Source organism: Melanerpes formicivorus, unplaced genomic scaffold (genome assembly GCF_026170545.1).
Source record: "Melanerpes formicivorus ecotype bairdi unplaced genomic scaffold, bMelFor1.0.p_v2 SCAF_1, whole genome shotgun sequence".
NCBI classification, from domain to species: Eukaryota; Metazoa; Chordata; class Aves; order Piciformes; family Picidae; genus Melanerpes; species Melanerpes formicivorus.
Genome location: NW_027142353.1, coordinates 39,793,084 through 39,819,423, shown reverse-complemented (window position 1 = coordinate 39,819,423; position 26,340 = coordinate 39,793,084). Strand labels below are relative to the sequence as shown.

Here is a 26,340-nt window from a genome sequence, read left to right as displayed (position 1 = left end):
AATAATACAACTGATGAAGACTGAGTAGATGAATGGATTTGTTGAATAGATATGGGGAATCCAATTTCAGTGCAGACCATAAAAATAATAGCTGATGCAACCTTTTGATGTATGTTATTCAAGCTAGCCAAAAAGAAAGCAAGCAAGCAATTCTAGTTTTCAAATCCTCATTTGAATACAATGTGCCTTTATTGGAAGTATTTGATTTACAAGTGAACTTAAACCTAGATACTAATATTACACTTAATTTTGCCACTTTAAAAAAAAAATTATTCTGTTGCCCAGCCCTTTCACTGATATCACTTGTCAAATGTTTCATTCATGTCCTGGCACTTGAAATTATTTTACTTGATTTAAATCTTAAACAAATTCTGAGATTTATGACTTTTTCCCCACTCTGTGATATTTTTTTCAACTTATTTAATTGCTGTGCTCCCACTGACAAATATTATCTTTTACTAAGGGTTCTGCAACTGTAGAAAGCAAACCAGGAAACCCAGGTCCCTTTTTGCAAAGCTGCTTCCTAGCCAGTCAACCCCAGGCTGTAGCCCTTTGTTACATGGGCTTATTCGAGATTCATAGAATTAGAATTATAGATTTGTTTCTGTTGCAAAAGACCTCTGAGATCATTGTGTCCAATCATCTACCTAAGACCACCATAGCCATTAAGCCATGTCCTGAAGTGCCATGTCCACATGTTTCTTGAATCCCTCCAGGAATTATGACTCTACCATCTCCCTGGCAGCCTGTTCCAATGCTTGCCCCCCACCCCCCCACCCCCTCCACCCCCAATATCCAATCTAAACCTCCTGGCACAATTTCAGGCCATTTCTTCTTGTTCTATCACTTGACACTAGGGGGTCAAGTGGTTTTGGGTTTTGTTTTTGTGGGGTTTTTTGTCTGTTGGTCTATTTTCTGTATTAGCTGTCTATGTTCTCTCTACTTCCTAATTTCAGTCTTGTCACTCTGCATACCTTATCCCAAAATTCTTTCATAGTTTGTTAGTTTTCTATTCCTCCGTGGATTTTACCTTATATCATTTATCTTTTGGATCTGTCTTTCAAAACATGGACATGACTACCTATTTTCTCTTCTGTCAACGTCTGCATCACAAGAAGACTTAAAATTCATTAAATCTTCTTATTCAGAGAATACCAAGTTGGAAGGGACCTCACGGATCATCTAGTCCAACCTTTCATGGTAAGAATATAGTTTAAATGAGATGGCCCAGCACCCTGTCAAGCTTGAAAACTCCCTTGGGAGTTTATTTCAAAGTTAGTAGTTTGAATGTTGAAAAAAAAAAATTCTGGTACCCAGTCTGAATGTCCCCAGCAACAACTTTTACCCATTAACCCTTGTCACAAAATCACAGAATCACCAAGGTCGGAAGAGACCTCAAAGATCATCAAGTCCAACCTGTCACCAAAGACCTCATGACTAAACCATGGCACCAAGTGCCACATCCAATCCCTTCTTGAACACCCCTAGGAATGGTGACTCCATCACCTCCCATTGGACAGCCCATTCCAATGGTGAATGACTCTCTCAGTGAATAGCTTTCTCCTCAACTCAAGCCTAAAACTCCCCTGGCACAGCTTGAGACTGTGTCCCCTTGTTCTGTGGTTGCCTGGGAGAAGAGACCAACTCCCTCCTGGCTACAACCACCCTTCAGGTAGTTGTAGAGGGCAATATGGTCTCCCCTGAGCCTCCTCTTCTCCAGGCTAAACAATCCCAGCTCCCTCAGCCTCTCCTCATAGGGCTTGTGCTCGAGGCTGCTCACCAGCCTCGTTGCCCTTCTCTGGACACATTCAAGTGTCTCGATGTCCTTCTTAAACTGAGGGGCCCAGAACTGGACACAGGACTCAAGGTGTGGCCTAACCAATGCAGAGTACAGGGCCACAATGACTTCCCTGCTCCTGCTGGCCACACTATTCTTGATACATGCCAGGATGCCATTGGCCTTCTTGGCCACCTGGGCACACTGCTGGCTCATGTTCAGCCATCTATCAATCAGCACCCCCAAGTCCCTTTCTGTTTGGGAGCTCTCCAGCCACTCCAACCCCAGCCTGTAACTCTGCATGGGGTTGTTGTGGCCAAAGTGCAGCAGCCGGTACTTGGATTTGTTGAATGCCATCCTGTTGGACTCTGCCCATCTGTCCAGTTGGTCAAAGTCCCTCTGCAGAGCCCTTCTACCCTCTAACAGATCAACACCTGCTCACAACTTGGTGTCATATGCAAATTTGCTGATGACTCACTCAACCGCTTCATCCAGATCATCAATGAAGATATCCAGCACTGATCCCTGGGGGACACCACTAGTGACTGGCTGCCAGCTGGATGTGGCACCATTCACCACCACTCTCTGGGCTCGGCCCTCCAGCCAGTTCCTAACCCAACACATAGTGTTACTGTCCAAGTCACAATCTGACAGCTTAGCCAGCAGTTTGCTGTGGGGGACGGTGTCAAAGGCCTTGTTGAAGTCCAGGTAGATTACATCCACAGCCTTCCCCACATCCACCAGGCAGGTCACCTGATCATAGAAGGAGATCAGGTTGGAGAGGCAAGATCTGTCCTTCCTAAATCCATGCTGGCTGGACCTGAGCCCTTGGCCATCCTTTAGGTGCACAGTTATTGCTGCCAAGATAATCTGTTCCACAATTTTCCCTGGCACTGAGGTCAGGTTGACAGGCCTGTAGTTTCCAGGTTCCTCCATCAGACCCTGCTTCTGGATGGGCATCACACTGGATCCTCATGGATTTCTGGGGCAATACACTGCCCCCTGACCCCATCAACCATCTCAGGAGGCCACTTGTCCTGAGCTCCTCCTGCCTTACTGTTGAAAATTGAGGCAAAGAAGGTATTTAGAACCTCGGCTTTTTCCTCAACTTTACTTACAGTGTTCCCCTCCAGGTCTAATAAGGAGTGGAGGTTCTTCTTGTTCCTCTTTTCAGCATTGATATATTTATTAAAATGCTTTTTATTATCTTTCACAGAGGTGGCCAGCTTAAGTTCTAACTGGGCCTTTGCCTCTCTAAATTTTCTCCTGCATAATCTAACAACATCCTTAAACACGAGAAGCCTCCCCCCTTTCCAAAGGTGATACAGCCTCTTTTTTCCCCCTTAATTCCTTCAGGACCTGCTTGCTCATCCAGGCCGATTACCTTCCCTGCTGGTTTCTCTTTCAGCATGTGGGAATTGCCAGTTCCTGTGCCTTCAAGAGCTCCTGTTTGAAGTAGGTCCAACCTTCCTGGACCCCTTTGTTCTTAAGGGCTGCTACCCAGGGAACTTTCTGAATGAGTTTCTTAAACAAGTTGAAGTTTGCCCTCCGGAAGTCCAAGGTGAAGGTTCTGTTGGTGCTCCTCCCTATCTCCCTGCATATTGAAAACTTCACTATCTCATGATCACTGCACCCTCAACAGCCTCCCATCATCACATCTACCACCAGCCCATCTCGATTTGAGAACAGCAGGTCAAGCAGAGCCTGACCTCTGGTAGGCTCACTGAACAGCTGTATCAGGAAGCTGTCCTCCAAATGCTCTAGGAATCTTCGGGACTGCCTCCTCTCTGCTGAATTAAGTTCCCAGCAGATGTCTGGCAGGTTAAAGTCACCTATAAAGATGATCTTGAGACAGCCTCCACTTGAATATAGAATATTTCATCAGCCTCCTCATCCTGGTTGGGTGGTCTATAACAGACTCCAACCAGGATGTCAGATTTGTTAGGCCTTCCTCTGATTTTAACCCACAGGCTCTCAATCCTTTCATCCTCCACTTCAAGCTCTGTGGCATCGAGTGACTCCCTAATATACAGAGCCACCCCTCCTCCTCTTCTCCCTCCCCTGTCTCTCCTAAAGAGCCTGTAATGCCCCAGTGTAGTACTCCAATCATGTGTATTGTCCCACCATGTTTCTGAAATGGTGACCATATCATAGTCTTCCTGGTGGACCAGGATTTCCAGTTCTTCTTGCTTGTTACCCATACTGAGTGCATTGGTGTACATGCACTTCAGCTGGGCTCTCGATTTCTCAATTAACCCTAATTTGTGTCCCACTCATTCCTCTCCAGCGAGACTGGTTTCCTCACCCACCCCCTTCAGACCTAGTTTAAAGCCCTCCCAATCAGCCCTGCCAACTCCAGTGCTAGTACCCTCTTGCCCTTTCTAGATAAATTCACCCCATCAAGGTCCAGCAGGTCAGGTGCCATAAAAGTTGCCCCATGATCAAAGAACCCAAAATTCTGTTGCTGCCAACATCTTCTGAGCCAATTGTTGATGGTGTGGGTTTTCCTGTTGCTCTCAGTGTACACCCCTGCCACTGAGGGAACTGAGCAGAACAGCACTTGCGCTCCTGCCCCATCAACCAATTGTCCGAGGGCCTCATCTTTACCATGGGAATCTTTTAAAAAGGGAGTCTCCCTCCTCATCATAGCAGCCCTTTATGTATTTGTACATGGTTATCAGGTCTCCAATCTTTCTCTTCTTTAGGGTGCACAAATCCAGTTCTCTCAGCCCTCCCTCCTTCCTGTGACAGGTCTTCCAGTCCTTTGATCATTCTTGTGGCTCTTTCCTGGACCCTTTGCAGCCTCTCTGCATTCTTCTTGTGTAGTGGGGACCAAAACTATTTTTCCTAGACTCCTTTTAGCTTCTTAATTCCCTCTCCCTTGTTGAATGCAATTGTCCACCTGAATATCACTGGATACTTGTCCTGACTTTCTAAGCAAAAGTTACCCTCTAGGTGTTATCCTCATGGTTTCCCAGGTGGTGATCAGCCTCTCAATTACATTCTGTTTCTTGCCAAAGAATGAAGGAGACAAAAGGAACACTTTTTACTGTCAGACACGAGGAAAGGAATTCTGGCCATAGCCAGAAGAAAGATCAAGTAGGTAGAGAAAGGAAGCAGTCATGGGTGAAGGAAAATAGGATACAGGGGGAGAAATGGAGGGATGAAGCAAAAAAAGAGGAAAATGAGAGGACAGGAAATGGGGGGAAAGCATAACAAAAGAGATAACAAAAGGGGGAGAGGCAAGGAAGTAGAAGAGGAAAGGACTGTAGAAAGAAGAGACATCTAAGAGATTTCTGAAGCACGTTGTGAAAAGTAGGAGGTGATTCTGTGAGGATTGACTAGGAGGCAGAGAAGAGCAGAAACAGATCTCATGCGTCTGACCTCTGACAAGACCAAGAACCAGAAGTAGTACTTGATTTGAGCAGAGTGGAAGGATCTACCGGGGTCAGTGTCAGAGTCCTTGTGTACTGCTGTAGTATGGATGCTGATAGCCAACAGATGGAAGAATGAATTATCACAGCAGTATGCCAGGGACCTGAAAATCAGTTCCTGAAATCTGTATGGAGTGGAGAGAGCTACAATGAAATGAAAAGATAAATTTTATATCCTGCTTGACTTTGAACATATTGCCTGAATGTATTAGTCTTTGGAAGAATCCCCATGTCTTGACAGACAAAGGTTTACCTAGTGTACTACAAATAACATACTAGCGACTGCTGATGTTAACTACCATTGTACAATGAAAACATACATAAAATCATTGCCATTGCTAATAGGACATACACTCAGTCATTAAAAAAAAAAATGAAGATGAAGCTGCAACAACTTTCAATTCTTCCTTCCCTCCCCTCTCTTTGGGAATTCCTTAGGAAAGCCAACACTGAAAATTGTTAGGGAAAGATGCTTTTCACAAATACAGACTTTCAGCTTTGAATAGGAACAAATCACTTGGTAAGAAAGCCTGAATATTTTAACACAAATCTTGCTTTGAAAATGAAAAAGATGTTGTGATAGAATCAGCAAGGCTGTAAGGGACTTTAGGATGCATCTAGCTCAACTTCCTTCTCATAGTAGGGTTGATACTGAATTCACATTAGGTTTCTCAGCTCTTTATGCAGTTATGTCTTGAAACCTCCAAGGACTTTACAATGTCTCTGGACAACTTACTTCAATGTTTAAGTGTCCTTGGTGATTTTTCTTTTCCTCCTAATAGGTCAGAAACTTTCCTACTTCAGGTGATGACGTACACTACCATGCACTTCTAATCTAAACATAGAATACTAACATACACTAGCTATTAATATGTTTGGCTTTGATACATACAGTTACATAAGACAGAATTGAGAAGACACCCTTTGGTGGCTGTAACGAATCACAGTGAACATCATTATAAATAAAAACGCAACTGTCATTCTGGAATCACAGAAACACTTGTTTTCCTCTTGAAACTCTCACACAAGTGATGACCAATTTCAGCTTGCTTCATATTTCAAATCTGATAACACTACAGGGAAGGATTCTTGGTTGCCAGTTCTGCTAAGCTTTGACATATTTTGCACATAAATCAATAGAAAGCCACAGTACAAATCTCTCAAACTACTTTGAGGTTTGCAGGTTGCTAGGAACAACCTTTTATCTTCCTCTCTGCAGTCTTGCATTGGTTACACAAGAAAAGCTTTAAAGATTGCAAGTATGGACTTTGGAGAAAGGAGCTGGGGACAAAAGGAAAGAAAGGAAATACTGTGTTATGAAACACTCTCAGTTTCCTTTTAATCCTAACAGGCATTTATCCAAGAGTTTGTGGTTGCCACCTATGGCTGCCAGAGGCAAGCAATGTTGTCTTATTGAAATGCTGATTTTCAGACAACTGCTGTGAAAAAAAATACACCATTCAGACCTCAAAGTACCCTTTTCATCAAAGTCATCAGTTGCAGGCAAACCTCTCGATGCTCTTCTCGTGTTTTCTCCTGAGTGCATTGAGCGATGTGTTGATCCTGGACTTGCCGGTCTCAACACAGAGAGCAGAAATATAAACTGATAGACAGTTGCAAGGAGGTGACCACTGCTGCAGGGTGGGCAAAGTGGCCCAGAGCTGTGGAGCCGGTAGCTATTCATTGAGACATACACGAATGTTACAGTTCCACTTTCCTATTGCCTGCCTCATTAAGCCCACTGTTTTGTCTTTATTTTAACAGGTGCCCTTCTTCCCAGTTGCCTTCCCATCCATTTCAAAGATGCAACACTTTGTTGTTTTTAACTCACATCCTTTTCTCACAGAGTTCAGAGGTACAACATCTCTTATCATCTCCAGGGCCTCACAGACATGAAGGCCATCTTAATATTTTATCATTCCCTTTTTATGTTCCCAAAATTCTGATCTAGTTGTTTGACTTGAAGTCAATCAATACACAAAGAAAACACCTGTAAGACACAAACCTGTAATTCTTGCTAGTTTTTCTTCTTCTTAACTTGTAAAAAGCAACTGACCTTCTAAAATAAAATCACAGGATCACAGGATGTTAGGGGATGGAAGGGATCTCAGAAGGTCATCGAGTCTAACCTCCTTGCCAGAGCAGGACCATAAAATCTAGCACAGGTCACACCGGAACACATTCATATGGGTCTTGAAAGTCTCCAGAGAAGGAGACTCCACAACCTTGATGGGCAGCCTCTTCCAGTGCTCTGTGACCCTCATAGTGAAGAAGTTCCTCCTCATGTTGAAGTGGAACCTCCTGTGCTGTGAACAACACTGGCTGCTCTACCACTTTTTTTTCCTAAATGAGCTGTTATTTTTGCTCCCTTTCAGGTAAATGCATAGTAAGTATTCTAAGTGCAAAATAGCTACATTTTCTCTTAGGTGCTATATTTTGAATTATGATAACAATCTTCTTTACCTTCTTCAGTGAAAGAAAATCAGAGTCAGGAATTATTCAAACATTATAAAACATCTAGTCAGTGATCAGGCTACTTGAAGACAAAATGAAGAAGTATAGTGAGAAACTCCTCAGTGCCCTTTTAGGATAAGATTCATGATTCGGTTGTCTCAGGACGCTACAGGATAGATACTTCTTTCTGTTGAGGAATAAAAACCCCTAAAATCTTTCACAAAGTTAAAATGTATATTCCTCAAAAAGAAAAGTTTGTTACACAGGAAGGTCTTCTTTCCAAAGGTGGGAGGGGAGGGGGGGGGAAATCCTTGAAAATTCTTCAGCAGCTCTGACATTCAGCCTTCATCAGTTAAAATGGCATGACATATGCAGAGCATGTTATTATCCACGAGGATTATAATATTTAGAGGGTATTTTTAAAGGACAATTATAGGAAATGTGCATTAAAATGTCAAATCAGTTAACGTAGATAAAGGGAAGATTTATAAGAATAGCATCATCACAGTGCCTCTAGGCCATAATTAAATATTTGGCATATATTCTATTTAGAAAAGTTAAAGGACAGTTATTGTCCATTTCAGAGGGTTTATACAGCAGGATTTGTTCTTCTTTTTGCTTCATTCTGTTTAATTCTACGCAGCTTCATGTATATTTCTCATTGCCTTAGTAGCTGACCTCCTGCCAGTAAGGAAAGATTGAAAACTATCTGTTTTCTCATCCTTTCTTGTTCTTCTAGGTGAGACTGGAAATGAGTGGGTGTGTGCAGAAGGATCCATGTCTGTGTGTGAGAGAGAACAGAGATTCTTTCGGTAGGCTTGTTGTTGTTACAGTGATTATGTTTTAACTGAGGACAAATTGGGAGCAGATGATGGTGACATCAGGATGGATATTTTCTAAGATTTTCAACTACAAACCAAGGTCTAAACTTTCACACATTGTTGTTTTTGTTTTGTTTGTTTGTTTGTTTGTTTTTAACTTTTTAATTCTATTCTAGTCAAGCAACAGTTACAATTAGGAATTTAAACAGCTTTAATATCTGTTGGGGCATAGTATGGAATTCCTTGAGCTTAGAGTCCCATGTCAAGCATGGAACAATTCTGATATGACTTTCTACTAACCTGTGTTGTTAAGGATGAGAATAGAAAGATATTGATGAAGGACCTAAATATTGTGAACTGCAATTCCTGGTAATCAGAATTATTTTAATGAGGCTCTTGTTTCTTTCATAGCTGGTGATTTCATAAAGGAAAAAAACACAGAGATCAAATAATGTTGCCAGAGTGAAAAATCAAACATTAATTGGGATGTTCCCTGAACTGATGAATTCAGGGCTGCCCAAGCAGAAGAGACAGGTAAAGGTAACCTTGCTCACTAACGCACCAAAAGAGATCAACACAAGTATCAGCAAAAGCAACAAACAATAAACAAGTAATCTGATTAAGGTTACATCACAGCCAGTGAAGCTGGAACAACTGCTGAGCACCTAGATGCTCCTACCCACGTTAGCACGTAATAAAGTCACATACTAGCCCTACTCATACTGGCCTGGTTTCCCTGGTAGAGTTAGAAAAGGATCCTCCATGTCTTCTGCACAAGCTCTTTAGTCAATTGCCCCAGAATTGCATGCACCTTGTGTTCAACCAACGCGCTTCCCTATATTTTCTTTCTTATGACTGATGGAAAATTTCTGTGGGGAAAATCAACTAGGTACTACCTTCCACTTCTTAGCTCCGTGGGCACTTGGGATATATTTGTTCATTCTCCATTAATTTTGCAGAAGCAGAAGCATGGTAACTTCTCATGTTTCCAGGTTTTCTTTGTTTTTTCAGGTTGTGTTAAAGGTAAATAAAATTGACAAGGTAAGGCTAATGATCATGAGATCCTTGTGTTCTGTGGAAAGTATTCTTAAAGATCTGCCAGCTTTCTTCTGCTCTATCATCCTTAAGGGCAATTTCCGATGGATAAATTGACTATTTCCTTCAACAGCTGGAAGTTCACGTTCCTAAAATTCAGGGTCCTGGCTCTACTCTTCACCTGACAACATTGAGCCTGCAGTGTGCCCAGGCGGCCAAGAGGGCCAATGGAATCCTGGCCTGCATCAAGAACAGTGTGGCCAGCAGGAGCAGGGAGGTCATTCTGCCCCTGTACACTGCACTAGTTAGGCCACACCTCGAGTCCTGTGTCCAGTTCTGGGCCCCTCAGTTTAGGAAGGATGTTGACTTGCTGGAACGAGTCCAGAGAAGGACAACAAAGTTGGTGAGGGGTTTGGAACACAAGCCCTATGAGGAGAGACTGAGTGAGCTGGGGTTGCTTAGCCTGGAGAAGAGGAGACTCAAGGGTGACCTTATTGCTCTCTACAACTACCTGAAGGGGGGTTGTAGACAGGCAGATTTTGGTCTTATCTCCCAGGCAGCCAGCACCAGAACAATAGGACACAGTCTCAGGCTGTGCCAGGGGAGGTTCAGGCTGGAGGTCAGGAGGAAGTTTTACACAGAGAGAGTGATTGCCCATTGGAATGGGCTGCCCGGGGAGGTGGTGGAGTCGCCATCACTGGAGGTGTTCAGGAGGAGACTTGACAGGGTGCTTGGTTGCATGGGTTAGTTGATTAGGTGGTGTTGGATGATAGGTTGGACACGATGATCTTGAAGGTCTCTTCCAACCTGGTTTATTCTACTCCTATTCTATTCTATTCTATTCTATTCTATTCTATTCTATTCTATTCTATTCTATTCTATTCTATTCTATTCTATTCTATTCTATTCTATTCTATTCTATTCTATTCTATCCCATCCCTCAGGACTGCGAACTCCACCAGTGCACGATTGCTGCATCTGAGGCTGCCTCTAATCTTGGCATCATTCTCACTTTTGTTGGTGATCATCAAGTACCACATACTTTCTGATACGGCTGTCTGTTACCTGGCTTAAGAAGTTATCCTCCATGCATTCCAGGAGTCTCCTGGATTGCCTACAAATTGATTTGCTACTTTTTCACCAGATGTCAGAGAGGTTGAAGTCCCCCAGCAGGACAAGAGCCTGTGAACATGAAGCTTTCTGTAACTGAAGTGAGAAGGTTTTGTCAACAAAATCCCCTTGATTGAGCAGTGTGTAGTAGACACTAACCACAAGGTTCACTTTTTTTGCCTCAGTCTCTAACTCTTACCCATATGTTCTCAACCTGCCTGTGGTATTCTTCAGAGCAACTCTTCACACTCAATCTATTTCCTGATATAGAGGGCAATCCTTCTGCCTCTCTTTCCTCATCTCTTCTGAACAGCTTTGTAGACACGGACAGTTGCATTCCTGTCACCAGGGTACAAGCTGCCTGGTACAACCTGGCTGCATTGTTCTGTGAGAAAATTGTTACAGAGTGCCAAACCCAGTCATTTTCTCTTCTGTTAAAATCAAATAAAAAAAAAAAAAAAATGCAAAGGAGTATGACTGTCTCCTGATGCTCTGTATATCTCAGATTCTATTCTAATCCTAAAAAGAACACACTGTATTTTCAAAAACATTTTGGTGATCGTTGTGCAAAAATGTTACTAGTCACCAAAATCACAGAATGTTAGGGGTTGGAAAGGACCTCAAGAGATCATCTAGTCCAAGCCCCCTGCCAGAACAGGATCACCCAGAGCATGTAGGTATTTTAATGTGGCACACATTCACAAAATAGTCTCCCATAGGCATCCAAACTTCCTAGATGCTCTTGGACCTAGCACCATGGTCTGGTCACAATTATGCACTGAAAAAAAGCCATTGCACTTGTCTCTGTGCACACCTTCAGCCTGCAGCAAAGGAGAACTAAGTTACAACCCTTTAGCTTATAAACTAAAAAGATAGTTATTCATGCCCAGCTGATGTGTTGCATCAGTTTTACTGAAGTAACTTCAGTATTATTGGTGCCCTAAATGTCTGTCACTGAGCATGTAAACATGTACACAGGTCTGACAGCTGTGAATATTGGATATAAGCCCTAAAAGGGGCTGCATAAAATGCAAATGCTGAGGAAATCAGGAACACATCTGGTCCCACTATGCAAGTCATGGTGCTGTCATTTTATGTCCTGCATGTAGTCAACAAGTCCAGGTGGCCAAGAAAGCAAATGGCATCCTGGCCTGTATCAAGAATAGCATGGCCAGCAGGAGCAGGGAAGTCATTGTGCCCCTGTACTCAGCACTGGTTAGGCCACACTTGGAGTACTGTGTCCAGCTCTGGGCCCCTCAGTTCAAGAAGGATATCGAGACACTTGAACGTGTCCAGAGAAGGGCAACGAGGCTGGTGAGAGGCCTTGAGCACAAGCCCTACGAGGAAAGGCGGAGGGAGCTGGGATTGTTTAGCCTGGAGAAGAGGAGGCTCAGGGGGGACCTTATTGCTGTCTACAACTACGGTGGCTGTAGCCAAGAGGGGGTTGGTCTCTTCTCGCAGAAAACCAGCACCAGAACAAGAGGACACAGTCTCAAGCTGTGCCATGTGTCAGAAGTTACAAATGCAGGGCTGCCAGGAGGTTACAAATTATGGCCCCTCTTCTCCAAAAGGATCAGATTCACTTGCAAATAAGTTATCACATGCCAAACAATTAACAATAATTATTTAGTATATAGTAGGCATTACATTACATTTGAGGGAGAAAGTGATGCCATTCCTGTATGTGGTGTCACACTATCACTTTTTTTGTTAAAAAAAAAAGACAGCTCACACTGGCACATGATGACATGCTTAAAGGGGTTTTAGCGTCAAGTAAGCACTGAATATCAGGAGATCTGTAATCAAATCATGGGAGCTAACAATAACTGTCACATAACAAAGGCCTGTTGCTCATACATTCAGTTGATGGACATGCAACCAGACACATGCCTTGCTTCAGTATTTTATTTTCTCCTGACACCATAAGCATAATTGATACAGCTGCATATATTCTTGCAAATCAGAAAAATAAGACTGGTCACTTTGAGAAGCTAGACTGCACTTGGGATTTTTGAGACTGTTTATTTCCTTTTATAAATGTAATTCAGAACTGGGGGGTCCTATCCCTGAAATACAGTCACCGATCTTAATCTCCAGATCACAGAATAAGAACATTTTTTTGACTCTGCAGCAGATTGCCTAGAGAGTTTGCAGCATAACATGGGTCTTCCATCTTCCTCAGGCAACTGTGCAGGGTAAATGGAGACAATAAGTATGCTCAGAAGCTCACTGCGAAACTGAACTATATGCCTGGATTAGCCTACCATTAATCCAGAGACTCTCAAAAAGAGTTTGCTGGACCAAAGATATCATGAGTTAAGCATTTTAGGCTTCACTAATTAGCACTTGCTGTAATTTTACTCTAGGGTCTTGATTTTGCTGTAAGTCAGAGCAGCTGCTGCCTCTCCAGAGGAGCCTTCAATCTCATGGAGGAAAAATTTCAAGAGTCACTATAACAGGAGAGAGACAGTTGGTCTACTACTAGGTCAAACCCTTAGTTTAGAACCGAAGAGCAACACAGAATACATGAATTAACCCCTGCCTACAATTCTTCCTGATTATCATGGAGGCAATGGACAACCCTTAACCTCAGGTAAGTTTTGCTGCTTTTTCTACACAACATAGATAATTTGAGTATTGATGGACATCACATCTAATACTAGATTGCTTTAAATCTACTACTATTATGTCAGAACACAGTTTATAAATTTGGAACCAATACTGAACTGTATTGTAAATGTTTAGAAAGATGTCTGTGATTTACCTCAAGCAACGAGACAAAAGACTAACAGAAAGAATAGTGCCACATTAACACTTACAATATACATCAGTTTGGCATAAATCTACCATAAATTAGATTTAGAAAGTGTAACTTCACAGTAAATTGCCTATAAAACAGAGAGTCATAAAAATCAAATAGATATTAATGCTGTGTCTTTTGTGTATTGAGAAATGTATTGAATTACACACAGGAAAGGAGTGAATTAGATAATAGTGAGTAGTCCAGGAATTGGATAAATATTTGACTCTCTGAGAAACAATAAATTATTTATGTTAGATAAAAAAGAAACACCTACAGGAAATTTTAGGGAAGGCTGAAGAAAGTTAACAACTGAGTAATGCAGTAACAGATTTCACACAGAACGGCTATTGGAATGAAGAAATAAAATTACTCACTTAAGATTACAATATATCTCAAATTCACTATATATGGGTGTCATTGTTGGTAATTCAAGAGAAAAAAAGTGGTTAGAAACATTATTGCTTACAGATTAAAAAAAGTGAAGAATATCCCTACAGAATTAAACACTCCTCATAAATCTTTGGAATGATCAAATTGTTCTTGAATACTGCCTTGCATACAAGCCAAGCTTTTTGAAAAATTACCTACTGTAATGAAAACAATAAAGTCTAAAAGAAAGGAATAGAAATAAGAGATGAAAATGCCTGTGTATGAGAGGGATTAGCAGATGAATAGGAGGAGGGATTTGTCATGTTTCATGTATTGTAATAATGCTAAATGCAGAGTTTGGAGGAAACTTTCAAGGTCTTTCCATAAATATTTCTTTTTTCCTCTCTTAATTGACTATTCTCTGAAAAAGACAGCCTTCTGAAGCGAATGATGGATTGTTCCCAGTGCCTTAATTTCTACCTTCCTATAAGAGGAAAAAGCTACAATAGCTAAAATATGCCTGCTACAAAATCTGAATCAAGAATTCTATTGATGCCCTATGATCTTGTTCAGCCTATTGCACAGAGAGCACAGATGGGAAGCTTTTTCTGCACATTGCAATGCCTTCCCAGCATCTTTAATGAAACTCCTCTTGAGATATGAACATTAAGCTGTGTTCCTTCTGGCCTGCTCTCCATCAGAAAAAAAATTCTGCCCTCAGACTTTATTAATGATTCTGCTGCTGATACATGAGATGAAACAAAGCACAGCTCATTCCACAAAAATCAGCATTTACTTTTCTAGGCTAGGAGAAACATTAAAATTGGTGAAGACTGATAGTTCTGTTAGAAAATTAATGATATGTCTCAAAGTACTGATTGCACATCCCTAAGAGTTTTCATGTTCAAAGGAGTAACATTTTATTGAGCTGAGTCTATATTTAGAAAGACAGGACCTGTTTCCTTTGAGCATTATGATAGATTTGGATTAAACTCCTTTAAATACATTTCAGCTTTCATTACTTTTTTTTCCCTGTAATACTTTGCATGCTTTTGCACATCACTTAAAAATAAAAAAGGGCAAAACCAAACTTTGAACTTTTAGAAGACTAAAAGTATGTGTTTTAAGACCTAAACATGCAAACTGAACCAAATTTTCCTCTGTCTGACCAAACTTGTTAATTGAATTGAAAACATTTTAATTGTTTGTGAACCTATGTGCCTATTCTAGTGTTTGCAGAAGGAATGGCATTCCAGGTTTGACCACCGTTTCCTGCCTTTCATCAATCCTCCAGTAATGGGCAACTCAGGACACTGTAGTCCTTCTCATTAGGGAAAAATAAGTAATTGGCTACAAAAAGGTCACAATTTCAATTGCCTAAACCTAAAGCACTTTTAAAATGAACAAAAGTGTCTAAAGTTCAAGAACAGCAGCAAGAAAAATAAAGCAATGAAACCCCAGTAATTAATTTGATTTTGATACTGGTATCTTGAACTAGAGCTCAATGTTATTACATCTGGTAAAGTCTGAAGCATGGCCTTAGAGATTGTTTCAGACATCAGGTATGAAGCTAGCACAGATTCCTGTGATCAAGTTCCAAATGCTCTAAACAGGGTGAGATGGGTTTGTCAGCTTCATTTAGGTTTTGCTTTCATATGCTGTCACTTGAAGGAGTGTCATGATTTGTCCAAACACTTTTGAATCTTTATAAAATTTAAGCACCCACAGTATCCTATGCCAAGTGTTGCACAACTAATTCTGCTTAATTTTGCCTTTCAAGCCTGCATTTTGCTGCCTGTGTGTTTTTTATTATTGTGCTGACATGATCCTTCAGACAGAATACCTCGTCTTCCTTACTGATGTTTATGTGAGTCCTAACTACCTCTATAAGCTAAGTTTTATGGCAGAATCCTGAAATTATTTCCTCAATTCTCAAATCAATGCCGAATAGATAAAACCAAGACAGTTTAATGTGCTACTTCAGCACCAAAAGTAGTATAGCAGCCTTTGCTGGCTCAGGAGGATAAGTTAACACAAATAAAAAAACAATACTGACAATATTTTTATGCAGTAATATATAGTACTTTAAAACCATATGAAGAAAATATGGTCATACACATCAAGATATATCAAAGATTGCTACACCAGGATCAAGTCACAGCACTGATTCTTTCTTCACATTCACAGGGAAACACACATTCATACCATGCATTGACACTGACGTCAGTGTTGTAACATTCATGTATTATGGAATTCTGCTTGCCACATGTGATCGATCCAGCCACTCTGGCACTTAGACTGGGAAAGAACTGTTGTACTGCTTAGCAGCTCTGCATTATGCCATTGGGCTCAGCTTTTCACATAAGCAGTGTGCTAAGCATCTTTCTGTATAAGGACAGCAAGGACATACACACACCACATGCCCTAGTATGCCAGATACTCACCTCATCATATCACATGAAGCATGCACAAAACTTGCACAGAGATCACAGAGCTTTAAAATTATTTCAATAATTTCTAACTTCCATAAAAGAGACTAAAGAGTTCCAGAAACTGTTTTTGAACAAGATTTTCCATGGAAAGGTGTAGGTAAGTTTTAGCAACCACTGTTAGCACACTGAGATGGTCTCTTGTGTATAAGCCACTTTTTTCTCTGTATTCATCCTAGCAACAGACTAAATAGAGCTCAGTATTCCCACCAAAGAATATCAACTGTCCCAACTGCAACAACAGAATTAGGGTGTGAATTAGTGGACACCAGAGGAAAATACTCCAGAACAGTTTGTGATTAACTTCACATTTCTGAAATATCGAAGATTTATATCCAAATTAAAAAAAAAAAAAAAATCAAATATTAATCTTGTTCATGTATGTGCAGAAATGCAGGGAATAGTCTCTGAAACTTGTGGCTTTTTGTGCTTGCCTGCAGTGGAAACTATGAAGGTTTTTTCTCTGTGCTAGGTAACAAACATAAGGGATGCACAGGGATGCAGAGCTGTGCTGTGAATTCTAAAACCATTTTTATTTTATTCAAAGATATACATGTTGGGATTCATAACCAGCTAGTCCCCCCAGAATCTTATCATAGTAGGCAGTAATAAATCATTCAGGCATTCAGTCATTCACTTCATGGGTCCAACTGAGTGCCATGTATTTTGAGACTGCTATGAATATATGCAACACTGAAAATACAAGCAAGTTATGAAACAAATCACACAGGAAATGCCCTATTCTTATTATAATAGTAGTGCTAAAAGTGTTCAAGGAAAAGAATACTACTTGTATGAACTTAAAGAAATAAACCCTCATTATGAATATCACCAAAGAAGTTGGCAAAATTATAAAAAAAGTTATAAAATATTATTTTAATATTCCTACGTGGGTTTTCCCATCTGGCAAGAAATTGTACTGAAACAGTAACACATTGAGCTTCTGCGTGATCTTATGCCATCTCTGTCTCCATAGATGATGTCCTGAATGGTCAAACCCCCAAACATTCCCTAGCCCAGACAATGGGCTAAACACCTGTGAGTGTGCAAACCTGGACAGTTCCTGGGGTCCAGAGAAACATGTAGTACATGTGATTAACTCTGTAGCACAGCTGTGAACTGTATGTGCCCCTGGCCATGTTTGGATATGCCCCATCCTATAGGTCCAGTTATCAGGTTTCTGTGTTACCAAAGGGTATTAATTGTCTTGGGACAGTATTTAAACCAGCCAAGAAGTTAGGCAACTTGCCTTATTCTCACACAGCAAGCAACAAGAGCCAAATGCTGCCCAAGTAGCAGCTGAAGGGCCTGCACTAACAAGTACAACTACACCCAGGCCTTGCACCTGGACCAATACAGAAAGCAGAAAAGCTCCAAGAAAATGGAATCCCAGAAGAGGCTACAGCCCAGCAACACAGCACACAAGATAGAGAGGCTCCCTAGCCCTCTCCCAGCCAAGGACTGCTTGAATTATAGCCACAGCATCTGGGAAGATATGAGACAGAGGAGCAAGCCATGAATCCACAGATAATCTGCCACAGATTGCTGTATTGGAAATGTCAGATCTGCTTAAACCATTTAACTATCTTTATATGTGGAATGTGATACCCACAATCGAATAGAACATGTAAATATACTTTGTAAATAAGTTACATTGGTGTTTCAAGATACCACCACCCAGGACATTAAGTAGTAAAATATAAATAAAATACAGTTTATTATAGATGGTAATATGTGTATAATTGTAATACATGTATGTTTTCAAGGGCGGAAGAGCTCTGAGCTAATGGATCTAAGTTTTGAGGAACCTCTGAAAATCAAGAGGTATTTGAAACTTTGCCATGATGTGGAGCCTTCAAAAGTTCCCACTGATATCCTCCGTCTCTCTCACTAAAAACAAACCTAGCTAGTAGGTTTGAAGCAACTTCCCTGCTTACTAAGAGTTCGCCTTCTTTGGATATTGCTAGCAGGATTTATCAAATTTATGTGGTAGATTTTATTAATATCTCTGGGCTGGAGTTTCATTTTTGAGATCACACACACATTTCCCAGGACATTAACAAATCAACAGCACACTGCCACAATGTAAAATAAGTTTCATGCAGTAACTAACAATAGCTGATGTGCATATAGTTCAGTGACAAGTGTTCATTATCAGAAAAGTTTATTCAGGAGCTATCTGCCTCTTCTTCTGTTGAGTATGCATATATTGTACACATTAAAATAAACATAAACTGTATTTTTGCCCAGGCTCACTTCATATAGAGATATATATATCATAAAAAAAAGTCAACATAGTGATAATGTTTTGGGAGAACAGGAGATGTTCAAACTAGTGGGTTTTATAAAAAATATTTTCCTGGAGAAAAATAGTAATACATCATGGATCAGCTGAAATTCAAATCCAGTTTCTGACTGAGAATCACTGTTTGTATACTATTCATAAATGGAAATCAATACTCTACTATCACAAGTGTATATCTGTTATGAAAACATTAGTGCTATTCTTCTATTGCTTCTTAAGAAATGATAGATAAAATGGTCTTTTGTAAATAGAAAGACAAACTAATACTTTTCCCTTCACTTTTGGAGAACACTGATCCTGAGTCTTGGCATTTATCAAAGGATAAATCTTTAGTAGACACCCTTTAAAAATGTGAAACACTTGCATTTTCTTACTACAAAACTGTGCAGAAAGCTGTCAAGCTTTCTGAAATGAATCAGCATGATGATAACCTTCCTCATGGTGATATTGGATGTCAAAATTGACTCATTTGACTTTAATTTTCAACCCATTTCACCAATGCATTTGTTTCTGTAGGTTTTAAACATACCACCAATAGTGTATACATTACAACATCAAGACTACTGGACAAGCTGAGCAATAAAATGAGATTTACAGTAGTTACACTATTTATTACAGAATAGAGAGGCATTACCATGCTACTTGCTATAAATTCAGATGTTCAAGAATTGCCAGGCATGTCCTCAAGTTGTACACCTCCACAAGAAAACGGCAATTTCTATTCTCATTTGCATGTCACATTTTTGTACAGATTAACATAGCACAGACAGGTACAAATATCTGCTACTGGTGAAAGTGTGACTGTAGCATCAAGTAAAAAGGCTGAGTAAATCTACAGAATTTTTCATGGTGTAAGTCCATTTGCGATGACTGCTAGAGAGGAAAACAAAAATTCCCTGAATATGTAAGCAAATATAAACTCTGTATGTCTTGAAGAATGGTTGAACAACCTCACAGAAAACAGAATTGAACTAATACCTCTGGATAATCATCATATGCAACAATAAGTCATCAAAGCAGTACTTACAGCTAGAGAATATCAAAGGACATGAGTGTTCATCCATTGGGAAATTGTGCAGCTGCAGCTGGCACTCAGCATTAATGGTAAGCCTATGGAGAAACCAAGCATCTGTTACTACACATCAGCACAGTGAACAGTCAGAGGAGAAGGCAGAGTAGCTCTAGGTGTCATACGAGAGCACCTTGACATCCATAAGTAAGGGCTAAAAGGTAAGGATTATATTTGCATATTGTTCATTGGTTCTTTAGGCCTGATCCAAACCAATAACGATTATCTAAAACCACAAAAAATTTCAGACACATCATTAATAGTTTCTTGATACCAAGAAATCTGCACATATATTTTTCTCTAGACAATTCATCACTGAAGGTCATGGGAAGGAAATAGCTATCCTTTAAAACACCCAGGAAATATGGCTGGTGTGGTGGTATGCAATTCCACAAAATTAAAACCTTATAAAGAATCTCATAAGTAACATTCTCTGTATTTATTTATGGTATGAACTTTCAAGTTTTTAAATCATCATGGGTTGTCCCTCAAGAACTTAATACATCTCTTTATGCTATTCTCAGTTTTACAGATGTAACAGATCAGCAGAAATTTCTTCAACCCCACTGAAATCTTGTGTTACATGAAATCCTTAACTCAAAGGACACTAATGGAGGTGACTTTATACTTTCTAATAAAACCACATGGGTTTGATGGGTGGACCACTAGATGGATAAGGAACTGGCTTGATGGCCGCACCCAAAGAGTGGCTGTCAATGGGTCCATGTCCCAGTGGAGGCCAGTGACAAGCGGAGTCCCTCAGGGATCAGTCCTGGGACCTGTCTTATTCAACATCTTTGTGGGGGGACATGGACAGTGGCATTGAGTGCACCCTCAGCAAGTTTGCTGATGACACCAAGCTGTGTGGTGCAGCAGACACGCTGGAGGGAAGGGAGGCCATCCAGAGGGACCTTGACAGGCTGGAGAGGTGGGCACAAGCCAACCTCATGAAGTTCAATAAGAGCAAGTGCAGGGTCCTGCATCTGGGTCGAGGCAATCCCAGGCACAAATCCAGGCTGGGCAGTGACTGGCTGGAAAGTAGCCCTGAGGAGAGAGACTTGGGGGTGCTGGTGGACAAAAAGCTTAATGTGAGCTCTCAGTGTGCACTTGCAGCCCGCAAAGCCAATCAGATCCTGGGCTGCATCAGGAGAAGTGTGGCTAGCAGGTTGAGGGAGGTGATCCTCCCCCTCTACTCAGCCCTGGTGAGACCCCACCTGGAGTACTGTGTCCAGTTCTGGAGCCCCTATTACAAGAGGGATGTGGAGGTGCTGGAACGTGTCCAGAGAAGGGGCACAAGGATGATCAGAGGGCTGGAGCACCTCTCCTATGAGGACAGACTGAAGGAGTTGGGGCTGTTCAGTCTGCAGAAGAGAAGGCTCCGAGGTGAACTAATTGTTCACCTGTTCAGTCTGCAGAAGAGAAGGCTCCGACGTGACCTAATTGTGGCCTTCCAGTATCTGAAGGGGGCCTACAGGAAGGCTGGGGAAGGACTTCTCAGGATCTCAGGTAGTGATAGGACTAGGGGGAATGGAATGAAGCTGGAGGTGGGGAGATTCAGGCTAGATGTGAGGAGGAGGTTCTTCACCATGAGAGTGGTGAGACCCTGGAATGTGTTGTCCAGGGAGGTGGTCGAGGCCCCGTCCCTGGGGGTGTTTAAGAGCAGGCTGGATGAGGCTCTGTCCAGCCTGATCTAGTGTGGGGTGTCCCTGCCCATGGCAGGGGGGTTGGAACTAGATGATCCTTGTGGTCCCTTCCAACCCTGAATGAAACTATTAAACTATGAAATTATGATGGTTTACAAAGTAAATCTATTCACCCAGGTAGATTGCATTAAATGCTAGTTTATTATACTGGGTTGTTTTTTTCAGGAAACAGGCACTACATTAATTGTATGCCTGAATTCATGCAGCAACTGTGGGGCATGAGGGGTTTTTGTTGCCTTTTTTTTTCTTTTGTTTTTAAAACTAATTCAAGAACTAGCAAACTGCGTGGGGGACGTTTTTTTCTCAGATTTAGGGTGGCACAGAAAGGAACTTAACAGTGTTCCTCCACCTATGACAATGTTAATAGCATTTTTACACCATCACTAGAAGAGGATTTCAGTGTAACAAAATTAAAAGCAGGTGGAGAAGAGGGTGGAAAGACATGGAGCATGACTGAACCTTATATAATTCTTCTGAACATGGAAGACTCATCAGCACCTGACAGTGCCATGGCATACAGCAGTCATTGCTTCAATGCCAGACCATTCTCTGTGCTCACTGCAGTCAGAAATACTGGTTTTGGAAGACACAATGTTACTAAGCACAAATTCTATATTCTTTCTATGTAAAGAGGAGGTTTACCTGAGTGGGAAAAACAGACCAAAAATATATTTCACAAACTAAAAATACTCATTCAAACAATCCATGTGGTCAAGTATTACCCCTTTTTTAGCTATTTTAACAAATTTTGAAGTCCATTCCATAGTTTCTTTAGTGATAGGTATGCAAACCTAACTACTATTAAGTAGAAGCTTAACTTGCCACAAAAAAGTGAAATAGGAGTTAATAGAAAAACAAAACAATGAAAAACATCAACAAAAAGGGTATGGGAATTAACATCTGTGGTAGTGTGAAGGTTTAATCCTCCCACCACATAAAGCACAGCTAGCCTCAGTTGGAGAAGCGAATGAAAAACTGTATTTTACAAGCAGAATGAAAAGCAATGAATATATACAAAATATACTGTATTTACAGTATATACAAAAATATACAGGAAAGAACGTAACACAGAAACACCCTCCCGAGGAGAATCCCCCCTGGGTTCCCCCAAAAACCCCTTCTCTCCCTCTTTTCTTGTCCAAGGCTAATTGGTTGGCAAAAGGATTAAAAGATAAATGGATATTAAGGGAAAAATCATTAGTTCAAAGCAGATGTTAGAGAAGTTAGTTTTCTTATCTCATCAGTCCAAGGTCAACAGCATGCACTCCATCCAAGAACAGAAGAGAAAAGCATAACAGACTGAACTCAGACTAAGTTCTTAAAGTTACATTCTAACTGATTTGCCAGTGAAATTTGTTTAGAATTATCTTTGTTTTTCCTTTTTATACCAAAACACTCAGCTAGAGTATTTTGGAGCTGTCCTTTTCTTAAAGGCACAGCTTGAAACTGTCACAACATCCTAAGCACCAAAGTCGTTAGCTAAAGGCTACTGAAATAAGATCTTCACAGTGAAATCAGCCTAAGAAGGGAAGAATGCTGAAAATGGGAGCTACTTTTCCAGCTGTTTAATTCCTTTCTTATGGTTCACCAAAGACTTTCTAATGGAGACCACCTGCAACTGCAAGTATGATCAGAATATGCTGTTGCATTGAGAGGGCTGAACACAATCACTGAAGAAAATGTAGTGCCTGAAAGTCATGTTTCTGAAACAGTTTGGTAAGTGGAATATGGCTTATAGCAAATCTCCCTTCTCAGCAATTCATCTCTTCCAGACATAAGCACATTTTATTTTGATTTCCATGGGCTTCTTTTTTTTATGCAACTACAGTCTCTCTAATACAATACAGTTGATGGTATCACAACTATTAGGAAAATCCTAAAAGCCTTTCCTCTAGCAATTCACTTTTGTGATGAGATGTGATAGACTACCTTCAGTGTGACTTATCTGAAGAATCAAATATTGGAATTATCATGAATCTAGAAATACTTTATCCAGCTACATATCTGACTCTAATCAGAAAAGCTTCTAACAGGTTTTTAGGGGACTACATGGTCCTGATTTTATTAAAAGCACTAAAAAGCACAACTTCTACAATATGGACAGGCCTATTTCCAGTTCTCAAGGTTCCTTTTTTCAGAAAGACAAAACTTTTTTATTTAAACTCAGCAGTACTTACAGCTGAATATTTTAGTATTTGTCAAGCATGGTCAGGTAAGCATCAGGAAGAAAACAGCAGAGGAGAACAAAAGTACAGATGAAAATTACGACTATGCCCAAGGTGGCCATTCCTGCATCTCACTGAGTGCTCACCTGAGGGTGTACAAGATCTTGCCATCATTCCATATGCGGAGAAGCTGGTTGGGGGTGGTGATCCAGTGAGCCTCTGCAGTCTTTGAGTTACGAAATATTGTGTCTGGGATCCAGATCAAGCCAACCATGTTGCTGTTCAGAGTCAGTATTTTCATGGTGCTATTGAAGCGAAGACGGCTATCTGTCCACGTCTGGGCAAAAAATATATCAATTTGATATTCCTGCAATGAAAGCATGATACACAAATTGAAATCAGTTCCCCACTTCTCATTACTGTTTGGTGTTTGATAAGGTCTGTCTGGGTGTAGGACAGTAGGATATGTTCAGGCCAATGGAGCCATGTTTTCTTAATTTACTAACTCAGGAAACACTTTTGCTTTTTTCACTTTTTTAAATTTTTTTTCCCCTTCTAGATGCTTTAGAAAACAAACATCTCCATTGCTTTGGTCTTGTGCCATAATAATTTATGCAATAACTTGCTATTGTCTTACCTATTGCCTCTGAAAAGTCACAGCTACAAGGTCCAACCTGCAGAGACTTTGTCGTAAGGCAGACAGGCAAAGGAGGTGTGAAAGATTAACAGAAGCAACGTTTGTAAGCTGGAGAATGGTAAATTCCTCTGATTATGGAAATACCTTTCGGGGAGTGGGTTTTGTAAATTCAATAAATTAGTTGTTCTGTTTGTTACCAATTGTTCAGCCAATCCTTTTCAGGCCACACTGCAGCAGAATTAGAAAGGTGTGTTCACGCATATTTACAGACACCTCATGTACTCTAAATGCTAAGAGCACTAGGTTACTACCTTTAGTAGTCTGATGTCATTTATGTGTTGATTTATGGATTTTATAGCCCATGGAAGAAACTGTATTAAAACCAGTATTTGAAATGTGAAGTCCAGCCACCAGAGGCTGGGAAAGGTCACACGTGATTTGCTTATGCTCCTTTTCTTGTTTCCAGACTGGCCTACCTGTGAACGCCCTGGAAACAGCCATCAGACTGCATCATGAAAGACCCTCTCAGTGTTGCAGGGCTCGCCGCATCCATGACAGGGACAGCATTTACTAGTGTGACATAGAATGCATGCTCTGTAAGATAGGCTAACATGGGAGCTGGGGATAATGCAGAGGAAAACATCTCCTCAGGTCTCCCTGGTAGATACACTCTTGGTATATCTGAGTAAAAGAACCAAGGCTATGGGGAAAATCTGGTGTTTCTTTGCCTGTGACCACTCAACTTCATTTTTCACTGCATTTTAGCTTGTTTATTCCCATGTTTTAAAAGGGAAGGGTAAAACCATTAACATGTACTTTTTAATTTTTGGAACATTCAAGGAGCTTGTAATGTGAATTGAGGACAACTATTTTGCTAAGAGCTGTCTGGTTCTCCTGTACTATTACATTTTTGGCTGATGTTGTAACACCAGTAAACCTAACTCATTGACACTGTAATCCTAGCCCAAAACATACTCTGGACCTCATCTCTAGATGGCAAATGATCAATAGATGTGTAAGTGGTGCTAGCCAGTATCCAATTACCAGGTAATTGATCATCTTTGGAATTAAAGCCTAACCACCAAAGACATTTAGGTCTATTTTTGTTCATAGTCCATCTCACCACCATTTTTCATTGTATCATTAGCTTTATCTTCTCAGGGAAGCTGAGAGTTTTGAATCTGAAGAGACTTTTCTTTCATCCAGATGAGCAGAAGGTTGCATATTGCATAAAAGATGCAATATAATGTATGCAGTGTACTTTTATTATTCAAAAAGAACACCCTTAATTCACTAGATTTAAGATGGTAGAGTGCTGATCTTTTTTCTTTACAATCGGCTTTATCATTTTAGTCATTGAAAGTCCAGTGACAACAGTTTGGCATATTAAGCTTCTATACAGAGGAACATGCCAGACATCTCTATGAGTTTTTCCAAATATCAAGTGAGTAGATACTTTTTTAGCTCACATGTGGCAATCAGTATTTATAAAATCAAAGACCATTTGTATCCAAATGGGTAATGACAGTGCTGTCTTTCTACTGGCCAAGTTTTTGCATGATATTCATATTTGAGGTTTTTTACATTAATGCTTTGACTAAATTAAGGACTGGTCATAATTTCCTTCTAGCATACCTTACATATTTAATGGTATTTTGGATTTAGGATATTTAGAATATCTACCTGCCAAAGGAAGGAAAGACCTTATGCTCCATAATACACCGTCCTGAGAAGGTACTGATCTGAGCAACATGTGCACCAGGAGCAGTACAGATATATCATTGTGGTTTCCAGTCAGATAAATAGCTCTGGCTAAGAAACAGATCACATTAGCCTAGAAGCAGGTCCACGCTGACTTGACTATCCAATTCCCATTTTGCATCTCCTTTACTTATTACTGCAACTATTAAATGCCATCAATAATTATTATCTAAAATGTCTCTGCAATTGGACATTGAAACTCCATTCACCATAGTGAAAGCATTTCAGCTCAAACTAAATGGTTCACAGACCTTATGAGTCAGTCAGTCCATTAAAAAAAACCAAAAACATTTTTCTTTTTGTAAACTGAGATTGTAAAAACCAACGTAATATTTTTAAGAGAAGTCAAAGCTGTTTATAATTAGTTGCTCTGACTCCTGCAATACTTTACTCCTCTTTCTTATCATT

The 26,340-nt window shown here is 40.5% G+C and overlaps 1 protein-coding gene across 1 annotated transcript in view; it reads right to left on the bottom strand.

The window, feature by feature from the left end:
- GABRG3 (gamma-aminobutyric acid type A receptor subunit gamma3) overlaps positions 1-26,340 on the bottom strand; it is a 411,489-nt gene that overhangs the window by 159,341 nt on the left and 225,808 nt on the right. The window contains exons 4-5 of the mRNA XM_068140659.1: positions 23,681-23,901; positions 19,625-19,707 (exon numbers count right to left, since the gene is read on the bottom strand). Coding sequence (XP_067996760.1) covers positions 19,625-19,707; positions 23,681-23,901 — 304 coding nt within the window. The remainder of the gene's footprint in view (positions 1-19,624; positions 19,708-23,680; positions 23,902-26,340) is intronic.